The sequence below is a fragment of the mitochondrial genome of Phascolarctos cinereus, assembly GCF_003287225.1.
Source record: "Phascolarctos cinereus mitochondrion, complete genome".
NCBI lineage: Eukaryota > Metazoa > Chordata > Mammalia > Diprotodontia > Phascolarctidae > Phascolarctos > Phascolarctos cinereus.
This window is the reverse complement of record NC_008133.1, coordinates 1-16,357: the sequence shown is the minus strand read 5'-3', so window position 1 is coordinate 16,357 and position 16,357 is coordinate 1. Positions and strand designations below refer to the sequence as shown.

The 16,357-nt window shown below is 36.7% G+C and overlaps 13 protein-coding genes and 24 non-coding genes across 37 annotated transcripts, besides 2 other annotated features; 9 read left to right on the top strand and 28 right to left on the bottom strand. All coding sequences in view use genetic code 2, as the record gives it.

Moving 5' to 3' along the window:
- Positions 1-903: a D loop.
- On the top strand, positions 904-970 carry KEG32_t22. Its single transcript has one exon. It is a non-coding gene; the product is annotated as a tRNA-Pro (tRNA).
- Positions 971-972: 2 nt separating this feature from the next.
- KEG32_t21 lies at positions 973-1,034 on the bottom strand. Its single transcript has one exon. It is a non-coding gene; the product is annotated as a tRNA-Thr (tRNA).
- Positions 1,035-1,043: 9 nt separating this feature from the next.
- CYTB (cytochrome b) lies at positions 1,044-2,183 on the bottom strand. The gene has a single exon. The coding sequence runs from the start codon at positions 2,181-2,183 to the stop codon at positions 1,044-1,046; it is 1,140 nt and encodes a 379-aa protein (YP_637022.1).
- A 1-nt stretch (position 2,184) lies between these two features.
- On the top strand, positions 2,185-2,253 carry KEG32_t20. The gene has a single exon. It is a non-coding gene; the product is annotated as a tRNA-Glu (tRNA).
- A 1-nt stretch (position 2,254) lies between these two features.
- Positions 2,255-2,761, top strand: ND6 (NADH dehydrogenase subunit 6). Its single transcript has one exon. The coding sequence runs from the start codon at positions 2,255-2,257 to the stop codon at positions 2,759-2,761; it is 507 nt and encodes a 168-aa protein (YP_637021.1).
- On the bottom strand, positions 2,758-4,569 carry ND5 (NADH dehydrogenase subunit 5). The gene has a single exon. It carries the CDS (start codon positions 4,567-4,569, stop codon positions 2,758-2,760), a length of 1,812 nt encoding a protein of 603 aa, YP_637020.1.
- Positions 4,570-4,642, bottom strand: KEG32_t19. The gene has a single exon. It is a non-coding gene; the product is annotated as a tRNA-Leu (tRNA).
- Positions 4,641-4,699, bottom strand: KEG32_t18. Its single transcript has one exon. It is a non-coding gene; the product is annotated as a tRNA-Ser (tRNA).
- On the bottom strand, positions 4,700-4,768 carry KEG32_t17. The gene has a single exon. It is a non-coding gene; the product is annotated as a tRNA-His (tRNA).
- Positions 4,769-6,146, bottom strand: ND4 (NADH dehydrogenase subunit 4). Its single transcript has one exon. A coding segment is annotated over exon 1 (1,378 nt).
- On the bottom strand, positions 6,140-6,436 carry ND4L (NADH dehydrogenase subunit 4L). Its single transcript has one exon. The coding sequence runs from the start codon at positions 6,434-6,436 to the stop codon at positions 6,140-6,142; it is 297 nt and encodes a 98-aa protein (YP_637018.1).
- Positions 6,437-6,505, bottom strand: KEG32_t16. The gene has a single exon. It is a non-coding gene; the product is annotated as a tRNA-Arg (tRNA).
- ND3 (NADH dehydrogenase subunit 3) lies at positions 6,506-6,854 on the bottom strand. Its single transcript has one exon. A coding segment is annotated over exon 1 (349 nt).
- KEG32_t15 lies at positions 6,855-6,919 on the bottom strand. Its single transcript has one exon. It is a non-coding gene; the product is annotated as a tRNA-Gly (tRNA).
- COX3 (cytochrome c oxidase subunit III) lies at positions 6,920-7,703 on the bottom strand. Its single transcript has one exon. A coding segment is annotated over exon 1 (784 nt).
- ATP6 (ATP synthase F0 subunit 6) lies at positions 7,703-8,383 on the bottom strand. The gene has a single exon. The coding sequence runs from the start codon at positions 8,381-8,383 to the stop codon at positions 7,703-7,705; it is 681 nt and encodes a 226-aa protein (YP_637015.1).
- On the bottom strand, positions 8,338-8,547 carry ATP8 (ATP synthase F0 subunit 8). The gene has a single exon. It carries the CDS (start codon positions 8,545-8,547, stop codon positions 8,338-8,340), a length of 210 nt encoding a protein of 69 aa, YP_637014.1.
- Positions 8,548-8,610, bottom strand: KEG32_t14. Its single transcript has one exon. It is a non-coding gene; the product is annotated as a tRNA-Lys (tRNA).
- On the bottom strand, positions 8,611-9,292 carry COX2 (cytochrome c oxidase subunit II). Its single transcript has one exon. A coding segment is annotated over exon 1 (682 nt).
- A 1-nt stretch (position 9,293) lies between these two features.
- KEG32_t13 lies at positions 9,294-9,363 on the bottom strand. Its single transcript has one exon. It is a non-coding gene; the product is annotated as a tRNA-Asp (tRNA).
- Positions 9,364-9,365: 2 nt separating this feature from the next.
- On the top strand, positions 9,366-9,434 carry KEG32_t12. The gene has a single exon. It is a non-coding gene; the product is annotated as a tRNA-Ser (tRNA).
- A 3-nt stretch (positions 9,435-9,437) lies between these two features.
- On the bottom strand, positions 9,438-10,979 carry COX1 (cytochrome c oxidase subunit I). The gene has a single exon. The coding sequence runs from the start codon at positions 10,977-10,979 to the stop codon at positions 9,438-9,440; it is 1,542 nt and encodes a 513-aa protein (YP_637012.1).
- A 1-nt stretch (position 10,980) lies between these two features.
- On the top strand, positions 10,981-11,046 carry KEG32_t11. Its single transcript has one exon. It is a non-coding gene; the product is annotated as a tRNA-Tyr (tRNA).
- A 1-nt stretch (position 11,047) lies between these two features.
- On the top strand, positions 11,048-11,117 carry KEG32_t10. Its single transcript has one exon. It is a non-coding gene; the product is annotated as a tRNA-Asn (tRNA).
- Positions 11,118-11,196: an origin of replication (oriL).
- KEG32_t09 lies at positions 11,197-11,266 on the bottom strand. Its single transcript has one exon. It is a non-coding gene; the product is annotated as a tRNA-Trp (tRNA).
- Positions 11,267-11,270: 4 nt separating this feature from the next.
- KEG32_t08 lies at positions 11,271-11,335 on the top strand. Its single transcript has one exon. It is a non-coding gene; the product is annotated as a tRNA-Cys (tRNA).
- A 9-nt stretch (positions 11,336-11,344) lies between these two features.
- KEG32_t07 lies at positions 11,345-11,413 on the top strand. The gene has a single exon. It is a non-coding gene; the product is annotated as a tRNA-Ala (tRNA).
- Positions 11,409-12,458, bottom strand: ND2 (NADH dehydrogenase subunit 2). The gene has a single exon. It carries the CDS (start codon positions 12,456-12,458, stop codon positions 11,409-11,411), a length of 1,050 nt encoding a protein of 349 aa, YP_637011.1.
- Positions 12,459-12,467: 9 nt separating this feature from the next.
- Positions 12,468-12,527, bottom strand: KEG32_t06. The gene has a single exon. It is a non-coding gene; the product is annotated as a tRNA-Met (tRNA).
- Positions 12,527-12,598, top strand: KEG32_t05. The gene has a single exon. It is a non-coding gene; the product is annotated as a tRNA-Gln (tRNA).
- KEG32_t04 lies at positions 12,597-12,662 on the bottom strand. Its single transcript has one exon. It is a non-coding gene; the product is annotated as a tRNA-Ile (tRNA).
- Positions 12,663-13,619, bottom strand: ND1 (NADH dehydrogenase subunit 1). Its single transcript has one exon. It carries the CDS (start codon positions 13,617-13,619, stop codon positions 12,663-12,665), a length of 957 nt encoding a protein of 318 aa, YP_637010.1.
- Position 13,620: 1 nt separating this feature from the next.
- Positions 13,621-13,694, bottom strand: KEG32_t03. Its single transcript has one exon. It is a non-coding gene; the product is annotated as a tRNA-Leu (tRNA).
- On the bottom strand, positions 13,695-15,267 carry KEG32_r01. The gene has a single exon. It is a non-coding gene; the product is annotated as a l-rRNA (ribosomal RNA).
- KEG32_t02 lies at positions 15,268-15,336 on the bottom strand. The gene has a single exon. It is a non-coding gene; the product is annotated as a tRNA-Val (tRNA).
- A 1-nt stretch (position 15,337) lies between these two features.
- KEG32_r02 lies at positions 15,338-16,287 on the bottom strand. The gene has a single exon. It is a non-coding gene; the product is annotated as a s-rRNA (ribosomal RNA).
- Position 16,288: 1 nt separating this feature from the next.
- On the bottom strand, positions 16,289-16,357 carry KEG32_t01. Its single transcript has one exon. It is a non-coding gene; the product is annotated as a tRNA-Phe (tRNA).

The following is a 16,357-nucleotide window of genomic DNA, read 5'->3' as shown; positions in this document are numbered from 1 at the left end:
CAAGCCTTCGGAGGTCGGAATGGTGATCTCTCGTGAGGTGAGGAATAAGGTATTTTCCTTGGATTGGATATGCTAGTAATATAAGAATTTAGATTCGTTCTTCATTGATGATATGTCTATGTACACCAACAGTTAATGTATTATGTAAAATATGAGTAATATGTCTTATGTAAAAGATGATTTATATGTAATCTTAGATATGCATTTGGTTTAAAGTTTTTAATACTATTAAATTTAATGTTTTGGATATAATTTGAGTTTAATATACATTCTTATATGCTGGTGGTAAATAAATGAATGTACTATATACATATATATATATATATATCTTTGTACCATACATAATATGTCTTAGATACATTAATATAATGTATCTAGTATTCTCTGAGTATTATGTCTATAGCACTGTTTAAGTATATTGTATATTATTATGGCTAGAGGTAAATAAATGAATGTACTATATACATAGAATGTATTGAATAATAGATATTATGTGTATGAGCATAGATTTAATGTATTTAGGACTATATAGATATAATGTATTTAGTACTATATGAATATAATGTATTAGTGCTGTATAATGTAAAATTAAATGTAAAATATTTAGTATTACACAGATAGTATAAGTATAATGTGTTCAATACTATGTAGGCATAATGTATTTGACGTTATATGGATGTGATAAATTTGATACAGTATAAATGTAGTATGTTATGTATAATAAATATGGTATATTTAACATTACATAAGTATAGGTGTCGGTTGTTATTTGGGTGAAGGTGTGTTGCGAAGATTGGGTTTGTGGGCGGTAGGGTGGTGGGTTAAAATGGATGAAAAATTTAATACTGACATAGCATATAAATTAAATTATTAAAAAAATTAATTGTTGCTGGGTTTTGATTTCAGGAAGTAGTTTAATAAGAATATCAGCTTTGGGTGTTGATGGTAGGGCGTGTTGTCCTTTTCTTGATGTGTCCTAGGAATGGTGTTTACCTTCATTGTTGGCTTACAAGGCCAATATTTTTGTTAAATTACTTGGACTTTTATTTGGGTTTTAGTATGAAGTTTTCTAGTAAGCCTGCCATGGGTATTAGAATAATGATTAGTAGGAAATATGTGGTGGATGCTACTTGGCCAATGGTAGTGTAGGATTGTTCTACTGGTTGGCTTCCAATTCAAGTGAGTACAAGTAAGTTAGTTACTAGGATTCAGAATAGGGTTTGTGAGATTGGTCGGAATATTAGGCTGCTTTGTTTGGATGTGTGGAGGAATGGCATAATAAATAGGACTAGGATAGATGCTAGTAGGGCTAAGACTCCTCCTAGCTTGTTGGGAATGGATCATAGGATTGTGTATGCAAATAAGAAGCATCATTCTGGTTTAATATGTTGTGGTGTGTTGAGAGGATTTGCAGGGGAAAAGTTGTTGGGGTCACTTAGTGTATCAGGTGAGAGTAGGGTTAGTGTGAGTAAAATTAATAATAGTATTAGGCCTATCGTGTCTTTAGTGGTATAGTAAGGGTGAAATGGGATTTTATCAGGGTTAGAGTTAATTCCTAAGGGGTTGTTTGATCCTGTTTCGTGGAGGAATAAGAGGTGGACTATGGTTAGGGCTGTAATGATGAATGGTAAGATGAAATGTAGGGCAAAGAATTGGGTTAAAGTAGCTTTGTCTACAGAGAAGCCTCCTCAGATTCATTCTACTAGCGTGCTGCCAATGTATGGGATGGCGGATAGTAGATTGGTAATTACTGTCGCCCCTCAAAATGATATTTGTCCTCATGGGAGTACATATCCTATGAAAGCAGTTATTATAGTTATTAGTAGTAGAATTACTCCGATATTTCATGTGCTTTTATATAGGTATGAGCCATAATAAATTCCTCGGCCGATGTGGAGATAAAGGCATATGAAGAAGACTGATGCTCCGTTAGCATGTAGGTTGCGGATAAGTCAGCCATAGTTTACTTCTCGGCAGATGTGGGCTACTGATGAGAAGGCAGTTGAGGTGTCTGGGGTGTAGTGTATGGCTAAGAAAAGACCTGTAATGATTTGAATTATTAGGCATATGCCTAGTAGGGATCCAAAGTTTCATCAGGTAGAGATGTTGGATGGGGTTGGAAGGTCAATGAAAGTCTTGTTGATGATTTTTATGAGTAGATATGTTTTACGTGGGTTGGTCATTAGTTTTTGTAGTTGAAATACAACAATGGTTTTTCATTCCATAGGTTATGGTTAAAGTCCATACTGAAATGATGGATATAGTAATGATAGTCTATTTGTTCTCTTTCTTGTTGGTTATTAGTTTTGTGGCTTTTGCTTCTAAGCCTTCTCCTGTATATGGTGGTTTGAGTTTAGTAGTTAGTGGTGGCTTGGGGTGTGCTATTGTTGTGAGTTTGGGAAGTACTTTTTTGGGTTTAATTATGTTTTTAGTTATCTTTGGGGGTATGTTAGTAGTTTTTGGTTATACTGCTGCTATATCTACGGAGGAGTATCCTGAGAGTTGGGTAAGTAATACAGTGGCTTTAGGTATATTATTGTTTGTTTTATTGCTTAAGTTAATTTGGTATTTTGTGTTGGATAAAGTTGAGGTTGCTACTGTTATTGGATTATTTGATGTTGTTGGTAATTCTTATGTAAGTCAGGATTGTGGTGGTGTTTCTTTGTTGTATGGGTGTGGGGGGTGAATTTTAATGTTTTTGGGTTGAATTTTGTTTATAACTATTTGTGTAGTGTTAGAGATTGTTCGTGGTTGTGATTAGGTAGCTAGGATTATTATTATTGGAATAGAAATGATGAATGATAGGAAGTATGTTTTGATTAAACCTTTTTGAGTGGAGGAGATATATGAGGATATAGTGGTGTGGATATTTATTTGATTTTTAGGTCCAATTTTTTCATACCAGTTTAGATCTATTAATATGGTGGCAATGTATTGGCTTATTTGTAGGCTTGCTAGAGGTAGTAGTCGGTGGAGTAAGTGTGTGAAATATCCTTGTATGATTGAGAAGTTGTATGCGTGTTTTAGTGGTGGAGCCGCTAGTTTATTAGTTAGTGAATTTAACTCTATAGCAATTAATAATCCTGTAATTGTTACTAAGAGGGTTGATATTTTTAGTATTGGTGGTATTGTTGTTGGATTTATGTAAGTAGTAGGAATATTTATTGTTAGTAAATATCCAGTAAAGATACTTCCTAAGGTTAGGCGTAGGATTGGGTTTTTGAGGTTTGGGTGGTTTTCATTGATTGTTAATAGAGGGATAAATCGTGGTTGATTTAGTAGTGTGAAATAAATTATTCGTAGGCTATATATAGCTGTTAAAGTGGTGGTGATTAGGGTGGTTGTTAGGGCTCATGAGTTAATATAGGATATGTTTATTGTTTCAATGATGGGATCTTTGGAGTAGAAGCCTGTTAGGAATGGGGTTCCAATGAGGGCTAAGCTGCTTGTTATGAGGGCTGATGAAGTAATTGGTAAGATGTTTAATAGGCCTCCTATTTTTCGAATATCTTGTTCGTTGTTTAAGTTGTGGATGATTGAGCCGGAGCATAGGAATAGTGTGGCTTTGAAGAAGGCGTGGGTACATATATGTAGAAATGTACGGTGGGGTTGGTTAAGTCCTATAGTCACTATTATTAGTCCTAGTTGGCTGGATGTTGAGAATGCTACAATTTTTTTGATGTCATTTTGTGTGGTAGCACAGATTGCGGCGAATAGTGATGTAATAGCTCCTATACATAGGATGATAGTTAGAATAGTGTTGTTGTCTTTTATTATAGGGTAAAAGCGGATTAGGAGGAAGACTCCTGCTACAACTATAGTGCTTGAGTGAAGGAGGGCTGATACTGGTGTAGGTCCTTCTATGGCGGAAGGAAGTCAAGGGTGTAGGCCGAATTGGGCTGATTTTCCTGTTGCGGCAATGACTAGTCCTAGTAGGGCTAAGGTGTTTATTTTGGTTATAAAAATGTGTTGTAAGTCTCATAAGCCGATGTTGATTATTAGTCATACTATGGTAAGTATGAGGCCTATGTCTCCGATACGGTTGTAGAGGATTGCTTGTAAGGCTGCTGTGTTAGCGTCAGATCGGCCGTGCCATCATCCGATCAATATGAATGATATAATGCCTACTCCTTCTCATCCAATGAACAGTTGGAATAGGTTGTTAGCGGTAATTAGGATTATTATGGTTAGTAGGAATATGACTAGGTATTTAAAGAATTGGTGAATATTAGGATCTGAGTTTATGTATCATTGTGAAAATTCTAGGATAGATCAGGTTACGTAAAGGGCGATAGGAATAAAAATAATAGAGAAGTAGTCTAGTTTGAAACTTATAGTTAAGTTGAATGAATTAATTGAGAATCATTTTCAGTTAGTAATAATAGATTCTTGTCCTGTGTGGATAAATGATAATAGTGGGGGAAGGCTAATGAGGAAAGCATATTTTACGGCTATTTTGTAGTATATTGGAAGTTTAGTGGTTTTATGTGGGAAAATGAGGTTAATGATTAAAGGGGTGGTTAGGGTTGTAATAGATATGAGAGTTATAGTATTGAGTATATTGTTAATTACTTTTATTTGGAATTGCACCAAAGTTTTTGGTTCCTAAGACCAGTGGATGACTAATAATCCTTTAAAAGTGAGAAAGCCATATTTGTTAGGTATGGAGTTAAGAATTAGCAGTTCTTGGATCTTTCTCGGCATATAAGGGGGTTTGAACTCCTGTATTTAGATTCACAGTCTAATGTTTTTGTTAAACTGTATTTGCAGTATGTGAGTCCTAGGATGAATTTAGGACTTAATGAGATGGTTAGTAGTGGAATTAGGTGGAGGATTATTAGGGTGTGTTCTCGTGTGGAGGTTGGTTTAATAGTTTGTGTATGGTATGTAGGTTTTCCTCGTTGTGTAGTTGTTAGTATGTGAAGTGAGTAAAGTGCTGTAATAATAGTGTTAATACCCAGTAAGATGATGGAAAAGTTTGATCAAGAGAAGGATGAGGTGATTACTAGTAATTCGCATAAGAAGTTGATAGTTGGTGGGAGAGCTAGATTGGCTAAAGTGGCTAAGATTCATCAGGTGCATGTTAGTGGGAGAATAGTTTGTAGTCCTCGAGCTAAGATTATAGTTCGGCTGTTGATACGTTCGTAGTTTGTGTTGGCTAGGCCGAATAATATAGAGGATGTCAGTCCGTGGGCAATTATTAGGGCTGTAGCACCTATGAAGCTTAGTGGTGACTGTATAAGAGTAGCGATGATTACTAGAGCTATGTGGCTGATTGAGGAGTAGGCGATTAGAGATTTTAGGTCTGTTTGGCGTAAGCAGATGAAGCTTGTTATGACTATTCCTCATAGTGATAGGATAATGAATGGGTAGTAAAGGTTTGTGGTTAGGGGCTGGGTAAAGACTGTTATTCGTATAATTCCATAGCCTCCTAATTTTAGTAGAATAGCTGCTAGTACTATTGATCCTGCGATTGGTGCTTCTACGTGTGCTTTTGGCAGTCATAGGTGTAGGCCGTATAGAGGTATTTTAACTATGAATGCGGTTATACATGCATATCATAGGATTGAATTAGAGTAAGAAGGTTTTAGGGTGGTTGATATAATAGTTATGGCTAGAATATGTAATGATCCTAGTTTGTTATATAAGAATAGTAGGGCAATTAAGAGGGGAATTGATCCTGTTAGGGTATAAAATAGAAGGTAAAGTCCAGCGTTTAGTCGTTCATTTTGGTTTCCTCATCGTGTAATAATAATTAGGGTGGGGATAAGGGTTGTTTCGAATATGATATAGAATATTATGAGTTCTGATGCTGATAAAGCTGTAATTAGTGATAGTTGTAGAATAATTAGTGTGGTCAGGTAAGCTTTTTTTCGGTTTATGCTTTCTTTGTTTAGGTGATTTTGACTTGCTATTATTATTAGGGGAAGTAGTCAGCATGATAGAACTAGTAAGGGGCTAGATAATGAGTCTGTATAAAATAGGTTATTATGGTTTGTGCCTAGGTCTGAGTCTTGATGTAGAAGTGTAATGCTGAAGGTTCCAATTAATAGGCTGTATGATGTGAGGTTGGTTCATAGTCATAGGTTTTTGGATAGTCAGGTAAGTGGGATTAATATGAATGTTGGTATAAGGATTTTTAGCATTGTAGGAGATTTAGGTTTTGTACATAGTCGTTGCCATAGTTGTTAGATATTTTTACTAATAATGCTAATCCTCCAGCTGCTTCACATGCTGAGATTACTAGTAGGATTAGTGGTGCTATTGATAAGGAGAATATGTGGAAGTGGGAAATTAGGAGGGATAATATAATATATAGTGATAGTATTATACCTTCTAAGCATAGTAGAGTTGATATTAGGTGGGATCGATATATTAGGACTCCTGCTAGGGCTAGTAAAAAGGCTGTTATTAGGTTTAAGTTGATTGAGGTCATAAGGTATTCATGGGTTTAAGCCATGATTTATTGAGTCGAAATCAATTATCTTATTTAGATTAAAAACCTATTCAGTTCATTCTAGGCCTTTTTGTGATCATTCATAGGCCAGTCCAGCTGTTAATAGTACGATTAGGCAGTAAGATAGGACTAATGTTATATTAGGATGGGGAAGTTGTAGGGCTCAGGGTAGTGATAGTAGTAGGGCAATTTCTAGGTCAAATAGCAGAAATGTAATTGCTACTAAGAAAAATTTTAGTGAAAATGGTAGGCGTGCTGAGCCTAGTGGATCAAATCCGCATTCGTATGGACTAGATTTTTCTAGGTATAGGTAGAGTTGTGGGAGTCAGAAAGCAATTAGAATGATGATGGTGGATAATATGAAATTAACGATTAAAGTGATTAGGAGGTTGATTATTTTTCTCTGGTTTTAACCAGAACTTAGTGATTGGAAATCAGTAGTACTAATTATACTAGAAAAATATGATCCTCATCAATAGATTGATACATATAGGAAAAGTCATACTACATCTACGAAATGTCAGTATCATGCGGCTGCTTCAAAGCCAAGATGGTGTGTTGTTGTGAAGTGATATTTAAGTTGTCGTATTAGGCATACGGTTAAGAATGTTGAGCCAATGATTACGTGTAGTCCGTGAAATCCTGTAGATATAAAAAAGGTGGAGCCATAAATTCCGTCTGATATAGTAAAAGAGGCTTCGTAATATTCTATAGCTTGTAATATAGTAAAATATAATCCTAGTAGAATTGTGATTGATAGTGCTTGGATTGTGTGGTTGCGATGGCCTTCTATTAAGCTGTGATGTGCTCATGTGATTGATACTCCTGATGCTAGTAGGATGGATGTATTTAGTAGAGGAATTTCAAATGGGTCGAGTGGGTGAATTCCTGTAGGGGGTCAACAGCTACCAATTTCAGGGGTTGGGGCTAGGCTTGAATGGTAGAAAGCTCAGAAAAATCCTAGGAAGAAGAATGCTTCTGATAGGATAAATAGGATTATTCCGTATCGTAGGTTTTTTTGTACTACAGGGGTGTGATGTCCTTGGAATGTTCCTTCTCGGATAATGTCACGTCATCATTGATATATTGTGAGTAGTATGCATGTGAGGCCTGTTATGAGTAGCAGCAGTGAATTGGAGTGAAATCATATAGTAAGGCCTGATGTAAGTAAAAGTGCGGATAGGGCTCCTGTTAATGGTCATGGACTTGGGTTTACTATGTGGTAAGCATGTGTTTGGTGAGTCATTAGGAGTTATTATGTAAGTATAGGCTTACTAGGAGGGTGAAAACGTAAGCTTGGATAAGGGCTACGGTTAGTTCCAGGATTATTAGTATAAGGAAAATGATAAATGTCATGGTTGATGCAATTATGTTAATGGATAGGAGAGCTAGTGTTGCGGAAGTAATGAGGTGGATGAGTAAATGGCCTGCAGTAATGTTAGCTGTTAGTCGTACTGCTAGAGCTAGTGGTTGAATCAATAGGCTAATAGTTTCAATGATGATAAGTATCGGGATTAGAGGGGTTGGTGTTCCTTGTGGTAGTAAATGGGCTAAAGATGTTTTTGGTTTATTTCGTAATCCTATAATTACTGTAGCTATTCATAAGGGGATGGCCATGCTGATATTTATTGAAAGTTGGGTAGTTGGTGTGAAGGAATATGGAAGAAGGCCTAGTAAGTTTGTTGATGAAATGAATAGGATCAATGATATTAGTATGAGAGTTCAGGTTTGGCCTTGTTTGTTATGTAGTAATATTATTTGTTTAGTAATTAGTCGGATTAATCAAATTTGTAGTGTTTGGATTCGGTTAGAAAATAAGTGTTTTGGGGTTGAAAGGATAAGACACGGGAAGTATATGATTATTGGTAATATGGTGGTGTCTATAATTGTGGGGGTAATGAATTGGGTAAATAGATTTTTGTTCATTTTTTGTTTCAGGGTAATTGGGTTTTTGTTGGTATTTTTTTTTCATTTTTTGGGGTTATGGAGGTTATAGTTTGGTTAATCATTTTTAGTTGGTATATGCAAAAAAATGTTAATATTGTAAGGGTAATGGTTAGAGGTCATATTGATATATTTAGTTGTGGCATGTGTTTTGAGGGAAGTGTGGGTCCTTATAATACTTATAGTATTAGTATGGTTTCTCAAAGATGATAGTATTGTGGAAGATCATTTTTCGAAATATTTTAGTGTAGTTATTTCAAGTACAATTGGTATGAAACTATGGTTTGAACCACAAATTTCTGAGCATTGTCCATAAAATACTCCTGGACGAGTGGATGTGAGAGTAATTTGATTTAATCGGCCTGGGATGGCATCTGCTTTTACTCCTAAGGATGGAAGGGTTCAAGCGTGGAGTACATCTTCAGATGAGATTAGTACTCGGATTGGAAGATCTATTGGTAGTACTATTCGATTATCTGTTTCTAGTAGTCGAAATTGGCCTGGGGATAGATCTTGGGTTGGGATTATATATGAGTCAAATGTTAGATCTTCATAGTCAGTATATTCATAGCTTCAATATCATTGGTGGCCAATGGCTTTTACTGTTAGGTAGGGGTTATGGATTTCATCTATTATGTATAGAATTCGTAAGGATGGTAATGCAATAAATACTAGGATTACAGCGGGAATAATGGTTCATATGGTTTCTACTTCTTGGGCATTAATAGTGTTTGTGTGGGTAAGTTTTGTGGTTAGTATAAGTATAATTGTATATAAGATTAGTGAGCTAATGAGGAATACGATTATTAATGTATGATCATGAAAGTATACTAGTTCTTCTATAATAGGGGATGCAGCATCTTGGAAGCCTAGTTGTATAGGGTAAGGCATGTAAGATATATAAGATTAAAACTTATAATTTAACCATGGCAAGGTTATGTAATTGTTATTACTAATATCTTATGAGAAAGTTATAGAGGTTATAGGGTTGACTTGAAATCAACTTTGGGAGGTTCAATTCCTTCCTTTCTTGTAGTTAAGTTTTGATAAATGCTGGTTGTTCAAATGTATGATAAGGTGGTGGACAGCCGTGTAATCATTCAATGTTTGTGGTAGTTAGTTCTAGAGTAGATACTTCACGTTTAGATGCAAATGCTTCTCAAATAATAAAGATTATTAATATTACAGCTGTGAGTGAAATAATAGAACCTATTGATGATAAAATGTTTCATAGTGTATAGGCATCTGGGTAATCTGAGTATCGTCGTGGTATTCCAGAAAGACCTAGGAAGTGTTGAGGAAAGAATGTTAGGTTAACTCCAATAAATATTACGGTGAAGTGAATTTTAGTTCATGTATTATTGAGTGTATATCCAGTGAATAGAGGGAATCAATGAACAAACCCGCCTATAATGGCAAATACAGCGCCTATAGATAATACATAGTGGAAATGAGCTACTACATAATAGGTGTCGTGTAAAACGATGTCTAATGATGAGTTAGCTAAGACAATTCCTGTTAGGCCTCCAATTGTAAAAAGGAAGATGAATCCAATGGCTCATAGCATTGCGGGTGATCATTTGATATTTCCTCCATGAAGAGTGGCTAATCAACTAAAGACTTTAATTCCTGTGGGAATAGCAATGATTATAGTAGCTGAGGTGAAGTAGGCTCGGGTATCTACATCTAGTCCTACTGTAAATATGTGATGGGCTCATACGATAAATCCTAGGAATCCAATGGATATTATTGCTCAGACTATACCTATATAGCCGAATGGTTCTTTTTTTCCTGAATAGAAGGTTACAATGTGTGAGATTATGCCAAACCCAGGTAAGATTAAGATGTAAACTTCTGGGTGACCAAAAAATCAGAATAGGTGTTGGTATAAAATAGGATCGCCTCCGCCAGTTGGGTCAAAAAAAGTTGTATTTAAGTTGCGGTCAGTCAATAGTATAGTAATTCCTGCTGCTAAGATTGGAAGAGATAGGAGAAGTAGTACTGCTGTGATTATTACTGATCAAACAAATAATGGGATTTGATATTGAGATAAGGCTGGTGGTTTTATGTTAATGATTGTAGTGATAAAGTTGATAGCACCTAGGATAGAGGAAATACCTGCAAGATGTAGGGAGAAAATTGCTAAGTCTACTGATGCCCCGGCATGGGCTAGATTGCTGGCTAGTGGGGGGTATACTGTCCATCCAGTTCCTGCACCAGCTTCTACTGTGGAAGATGCTAGTAGTAATAGAAAAGATGGTGGAAGTAGTCAGAAGCTTATATTGTTTATTCGTGGAAATGCTATATCAGGGGCGCCGATTATTAGTGGTACTAGTCAGTTACCAAAGCCACCAATTATAATGGGTATAACTATAAAGAAAATTATTACGAAAGCATGGGCAGTTACAATAACGTTATAGATTTGGTCATCTTCAATTAAAGCTCCTGGTTGGCCAAGTTCCATGCGGATTAACAGGCTGAGGGCCGTACCTACTATTCCAGCTCAGGCGCCAAATAGTATATATATAGTACCAATATCTTTGTGATTGGTTGAGAATAGTCAGCGATTAATGAACATAGGTAAAATGGCTGAGGTAAGCATTGAATTGTAAATTCAAAGACAGAGGTATAATCTCTTTTTACCATTAAGTTGAAGCCAATATTTGGTGCTTAGTTGTTAACTAAGAGTTAGTGGGATAAACACCCTCCAATTTAGTGGATAAGCTATATGTAGATCCCCGGGGCCTCACGCCTTTTCTTTTCCCTATAAAGGCGTGAGGTTAGTAGAGTGTGATAAAGGTTAGGTGCTTAGACACCTGCTTAAGGCTTTGAAGGCCTTTGGTCTGGTTTGAGCCTAAACCTTTATGTTGGCTTTGTAGTATAAATTACGTTGAATTGCAAGTTCAGGGAAGTAGTCAAGTGGCTACCGAAGCTTGTATTGTAAAGAATTTAGCTTAATTAAAGTGTCCTATTTGCGTTTGGATGATGCAAGGTAAAGACTTGTAGTTCTTATTTGGAATAGAGTTAGGCATAGTGGTGTTAGGGGTAGAAGTATGGAGGAGATGACTGTGAGTGGTGGAATTATTGTGGTTTTTTTTGTTTGTGCATATATTCATTGTAATTTTGAGTTGTTGGTTGTTGGGAATATTGTTAGGGTGGATGTATAAATGATTCGTATATAGAAGAATAGGTTAAGTAATGTTGATATTGCTATTAGTGTAGCTGTTGCGATGTTATTATTGTTTACAAGTTCTTGTAAGATGAGTCATTTTGGTATAAATCCTGTTAGTGGTGGAAGGCTTCCTAGTGATATTAGGGTAATTATGATAATTATGGTTATTGGGGTGGATTTGTTTCATAGATTGGCTAGTGATTTGATTTTAGTTACTTGTGCTAAGTTTAGGGTTAAGAAGATGGTTGTTGTGATGATAATGTAGATAAATAGGTTTAGTAAGGCTAAGTTTGGGTTAATGGGTATGATGATGATTGTTCATCCTATATGAGAAATGGATGAGTATGCTAGGATTTTTCGAAGGTGTGTTTGGTTTAGTCCTCCTCATCCTCCTGTTAGTGTGGATAGAATGGCTAGGGTAGTTAAGATTTTTATGTTTAGTGATGGTGAGATTTGATATATGATTGATACAGGGGCTACTTTTTGTCAGGTTAATAAGATTATGCCGGATAAGAGTGGAATTCCTTGTGTTACTTCGGGTACTCAGAAGTGGAAGGGTGCTAGTCCTAGTTTGATAGCAAGGGTTAGTGTTATTAGGATTGAGGCTGTATTGTTGGATATTTGGGTTAGGGTTCATTGGTTTGTTGCTCAGGCATTTTGGATGATGGCAAATATTATTATTATTGATGCAGTGGCTTGTGTTAGGAAGTATTTGATGGCAGATTCGGTGGATCGTGAGTGGTTTGGATATGTTATTAGGGGAATTATTGCTAGTGTATTAATTTCTAGTCCCATTCATGCTGTAAGTCAGTGATTGCTTGCTAGTGTGAGTGTAGTTCCTAGTAGTAGACTGGTACAGGTTAATAATAGTATATATGGGGACATTAGTATGGGAGGGGTATGTACCAACATTTTCGGGGTATGGGCCCGATAGCTTGATTAGCTGACCTTACTAGAATATGGTGTAAAGGAAGCACGGGGAATTTTGAGTTCTTTAATGTGGGTTCGATTCCTGCTGTTCTAGAAATAAGGGGATTTAAACCCCTATTATTTATCCTATCAAGATAATTCTTTTGTCAGACATATTTCTTAAATTTGAGGGGGAATGCATGATAGGGCGATTGGGATGGAGATATATCATAGGCAGAAGGCTAATGTTAGGGGTAAGAAGTTTTTTCATAGTAGGTGTATTAGTTGATCATATCGGAATCGGGGGCAAGATGCTCGGATTCATAAGAATAGAAATGTTAGTATTAGTGTTTTAAGTGTAAATGAAAGTGTGTTGATGTGGGTAAAGTTGTGGTTGATTGGTGAACCTAGGAATAAGATTGTGGTTATAGCATTTATGGCTAGAATATTAGTGTATTCAGCTAGGAAAAATATGGCGAATGGGCCGGCTGAGTATTCTACGTTGAAACCTGATACTAGTTCTGATTCTCCCTCAGTTAAGTCAAATGGGGTTCGATTTGTTTCGGCTAGTGTTGAGATGAATCATATTATGGCTAAAGGTCATGTTGATACTAGTAGTCATATGTTTTCTTGTGTAATGGCTAGGTTTTTTAGGGTATATGATCCATTGATTAGCGTGATTGATAGGAGGATTATGGCTAGTGTGACTTCGTATGAGATTGTTTGTGCTACTGCTCGTAGGGCTCCGATTAGGGCGTATTTTGAGTTTGATGCTCATCCAGATCATAAGATTGGATACACTGATAGCCCGGATAGGGTGAGGATGAATAGTACTCCTAGGTTTAAGTCAATGAGGGCATGGGGTATAGGAAGGGGTACTCAGATTGTTAGGGCTAAGGTCAGGGCTATGATGGGGGCAGTGATGAATATTAGGGTTGATGATGTTGCAGGCCGTGAGGGTTCTTTTGTAAATAGTTTTACAGCGTCTGCTACTGGTTGTAGTAGGCCATATGGTCCGACGATGTTTGGGCCTTTTCGAAGTTGTATATAACCTAGGACTTTCCGTTCTACTAATGTTAGGAAAGCAACTGCTAGTAGGATGGGGAAAGTGTAAAGTAGAATATTAATAGTAAGCATGTATTAAGGAGAGGGGTTGAACCTCTGGTTATAAAGGTTTAAGTTTTATGCAATTACCTGCTCTGCCACCTTAATAGCTCTGTCTCTAGAGAATAAAGTTATTGAGTTATGGTATTGAGATGGTTTCATACCTTATCTCTGAGGCTTGTCTGTTAATATTAGCCTTATTTCTCTTGTCCTTTCGTACTGGGAGTAATGAATATACAGATAGAAACCGACCTGGATTGCTCCGGTCTGAACTCAGATCACGTAGGACTTTAATCGTTGAACAAACGAACCATTAATAGCGGCTGCACCATTTGGATGTCCTGATCCAACATCGAGGTCGTAAACCCTGATTGTCGATATGGTCTCTTTAATAGGATTGCGCTGTTATCCCTGGGGTAACTTGTTCCGTTGATCAAAATATGGGTCAATTACTGATGTTGTCATACTTAGGTATGTTAATCTGGGTTTAGTCATTCGGAGGTTATTTTGTTCTCCGAGGTCACCCCAACCAAAGATTATAACTTAGTATATAGTGTTGTTATGCCATTAGGGTAGTATTAAGATTGGGTTAAGTTATTAATCTTAAGCTCCACAGGGTCTTCTCGTCTTGTAGTATTATTCCCGCCTCTGCACGGGAAGGTCAATTTCACTGATTGGGAATAGGAGACAGTTAGGCCCTCGTGATGCCATTCATACAAGTCCCTATTTAGAGGACAGGTGATTATGCTACCTTTGCACGGTCAGTATACCGCGGCCGTTAAAGTTTAACTCACTGGGCAGGCGTTGCCTCTAATATTTGTTATGCTAGAGGTGATGTTTTTGGTAAACAGGCGGGGTTATATGTACTTGCCGAGTTCCTTTTATTCCTTTTAATCTTTCCCTTGGGTTGCACTCCTGTGTTGGGTTGACAATATGGTTAATAGCTTTCTAGTCGTTTAGTTATGTTTATTAGTTTGTTAATTGTTAGTGGTTGTTCCGTTTCTAATGTAGGCTTGTGCAGGGAGAAATGTTTCTTGTTACTAATTTTAGCATTATAGCTTCTATATATTTATAGAATTATCCAATTTAGAGATAGGGATTTTGATTATATTTTAGGGATTAAAATGATATTGTGTATTTGAGCTTTAACGCTTTCTTAATTGGTGGCTGCTTTTAAGCCAACTATGAGTTGTATATGGTTCATTATCCTCTATGGAAGTTTGTTTACTGGATCTAAAGAGTTGTCCCCCTTTAGATTAGCTTTTAAATTTAAATTATGTTTATGATTACTTTGGTTAAATTTAAAGTTGAACTTATATTCGTGTTTTGGATAACCAGCTATCCTCAAGTTCGATAGGCTTTTCACCTCTACTATAAGATCTTCTCACTATTTTGCTACATAGACGAGTTGGCTCTAGTTGCTGTCTTGTAGTAGCTCACTTGATTTCGGGAGGACGGGCATAGTTCTTTTTGTCCGAGTTGACTAGCTAAACCATTATGCAAAAGGTAGAAGGTTGAATCTTTGCTTTGTGGTGCTTATAATCTTATCTTTCAGGTTTCCCTTGCGGTACTATCATTAATGCGCCTTTTTATCTGTTCTATCTCCTATACTAGGATGAATTGAATGTTTTGGTAGAAATTTAATATAGTTGTATTAGTTAGTGGATGGGCTTATATTGGCTCAAAATGGTCAGGGTAAGCTGAAGTCTTTTAGGTGTAGGCTAAATGCTTTTGTTTAAGCTACATTTTGATGATCCAAGTGCACCTTCCGGTACACTTACCATGTTACGACTTTTCTCTTCTTTATTTATTTATTTTATTAGTTATTTGGTTTGTTTATGTTGAAGAGAGTGACGGGCGGTGTGTACGCGTCCTATTGCCTGTTTCAATTAAGCTCTCTATTCTTAATTTACTGCTAAATCCTCCTTCGTATATCTTAGGTTTCATAAGATAGTCCGTAATTTTCTATGTTAGAAAATGTAGCCCATCACTTTCCTCTTCATATGCTACACCTTGACCTAACGTTTTTATGGTTGATGATTTTGCTTACTTTTGGTCCCTATTGGGGTAGGCTGACGATGGCGGTATATAGGCTGTATTGGCAAGAAGAGGTGGGGTGTATCGGGGTTCATCGGTTATAGGACAGGCTCCTCTAGATGGGCTTAGGACACCGTCAAGTCCTTTGAGTTTTAAGCGCTGGCTAGTAGTTCTCTGGCGAATAGTTTCGTTATTAAACTATCTAAGTTTACGGCTAAAGCATAATGGGGTATCTAATCCCAGTTTGAGTCTTAGCTGTCGTGTTTTGGTCAGTATTAAGGCCACTTTGGTTGCATTTTTTAATGTTAGCTATAGCGTATTACAGCATGATTGAGTTTTAGCCTTATTTTGGTTGTTGGATTGTACACGCTTTACGCCGACATCTGTTAGTTTGGGTCAATCGTATGGCCGCGGTGGCTGGCACGAAATTTACCGGCCCTAGATAATTATAATTTAGTCAAACTTTCGTTTATAGCTTAATGTTAATCACTGCTGTGTCCCGTGGGGGTGTGGTTGGACAAGACGTTATGGGCTACTTTGTAGTGAACCTGATGTCTGCTCCTGCTAAATTGTGTATAAATTTTGGGGGCATTCTCACTGGGTTGCGGAAACTTGCATGTGTAAGTTTAATTAAAACTAACAGTAAGGCTAGGATCAAACCTTTGTGTTTATGGGACTTATTAGGGTCCATCTAAGCATTTTCAGTGCTTTGCTTTGTATTAAGCTACATTAAC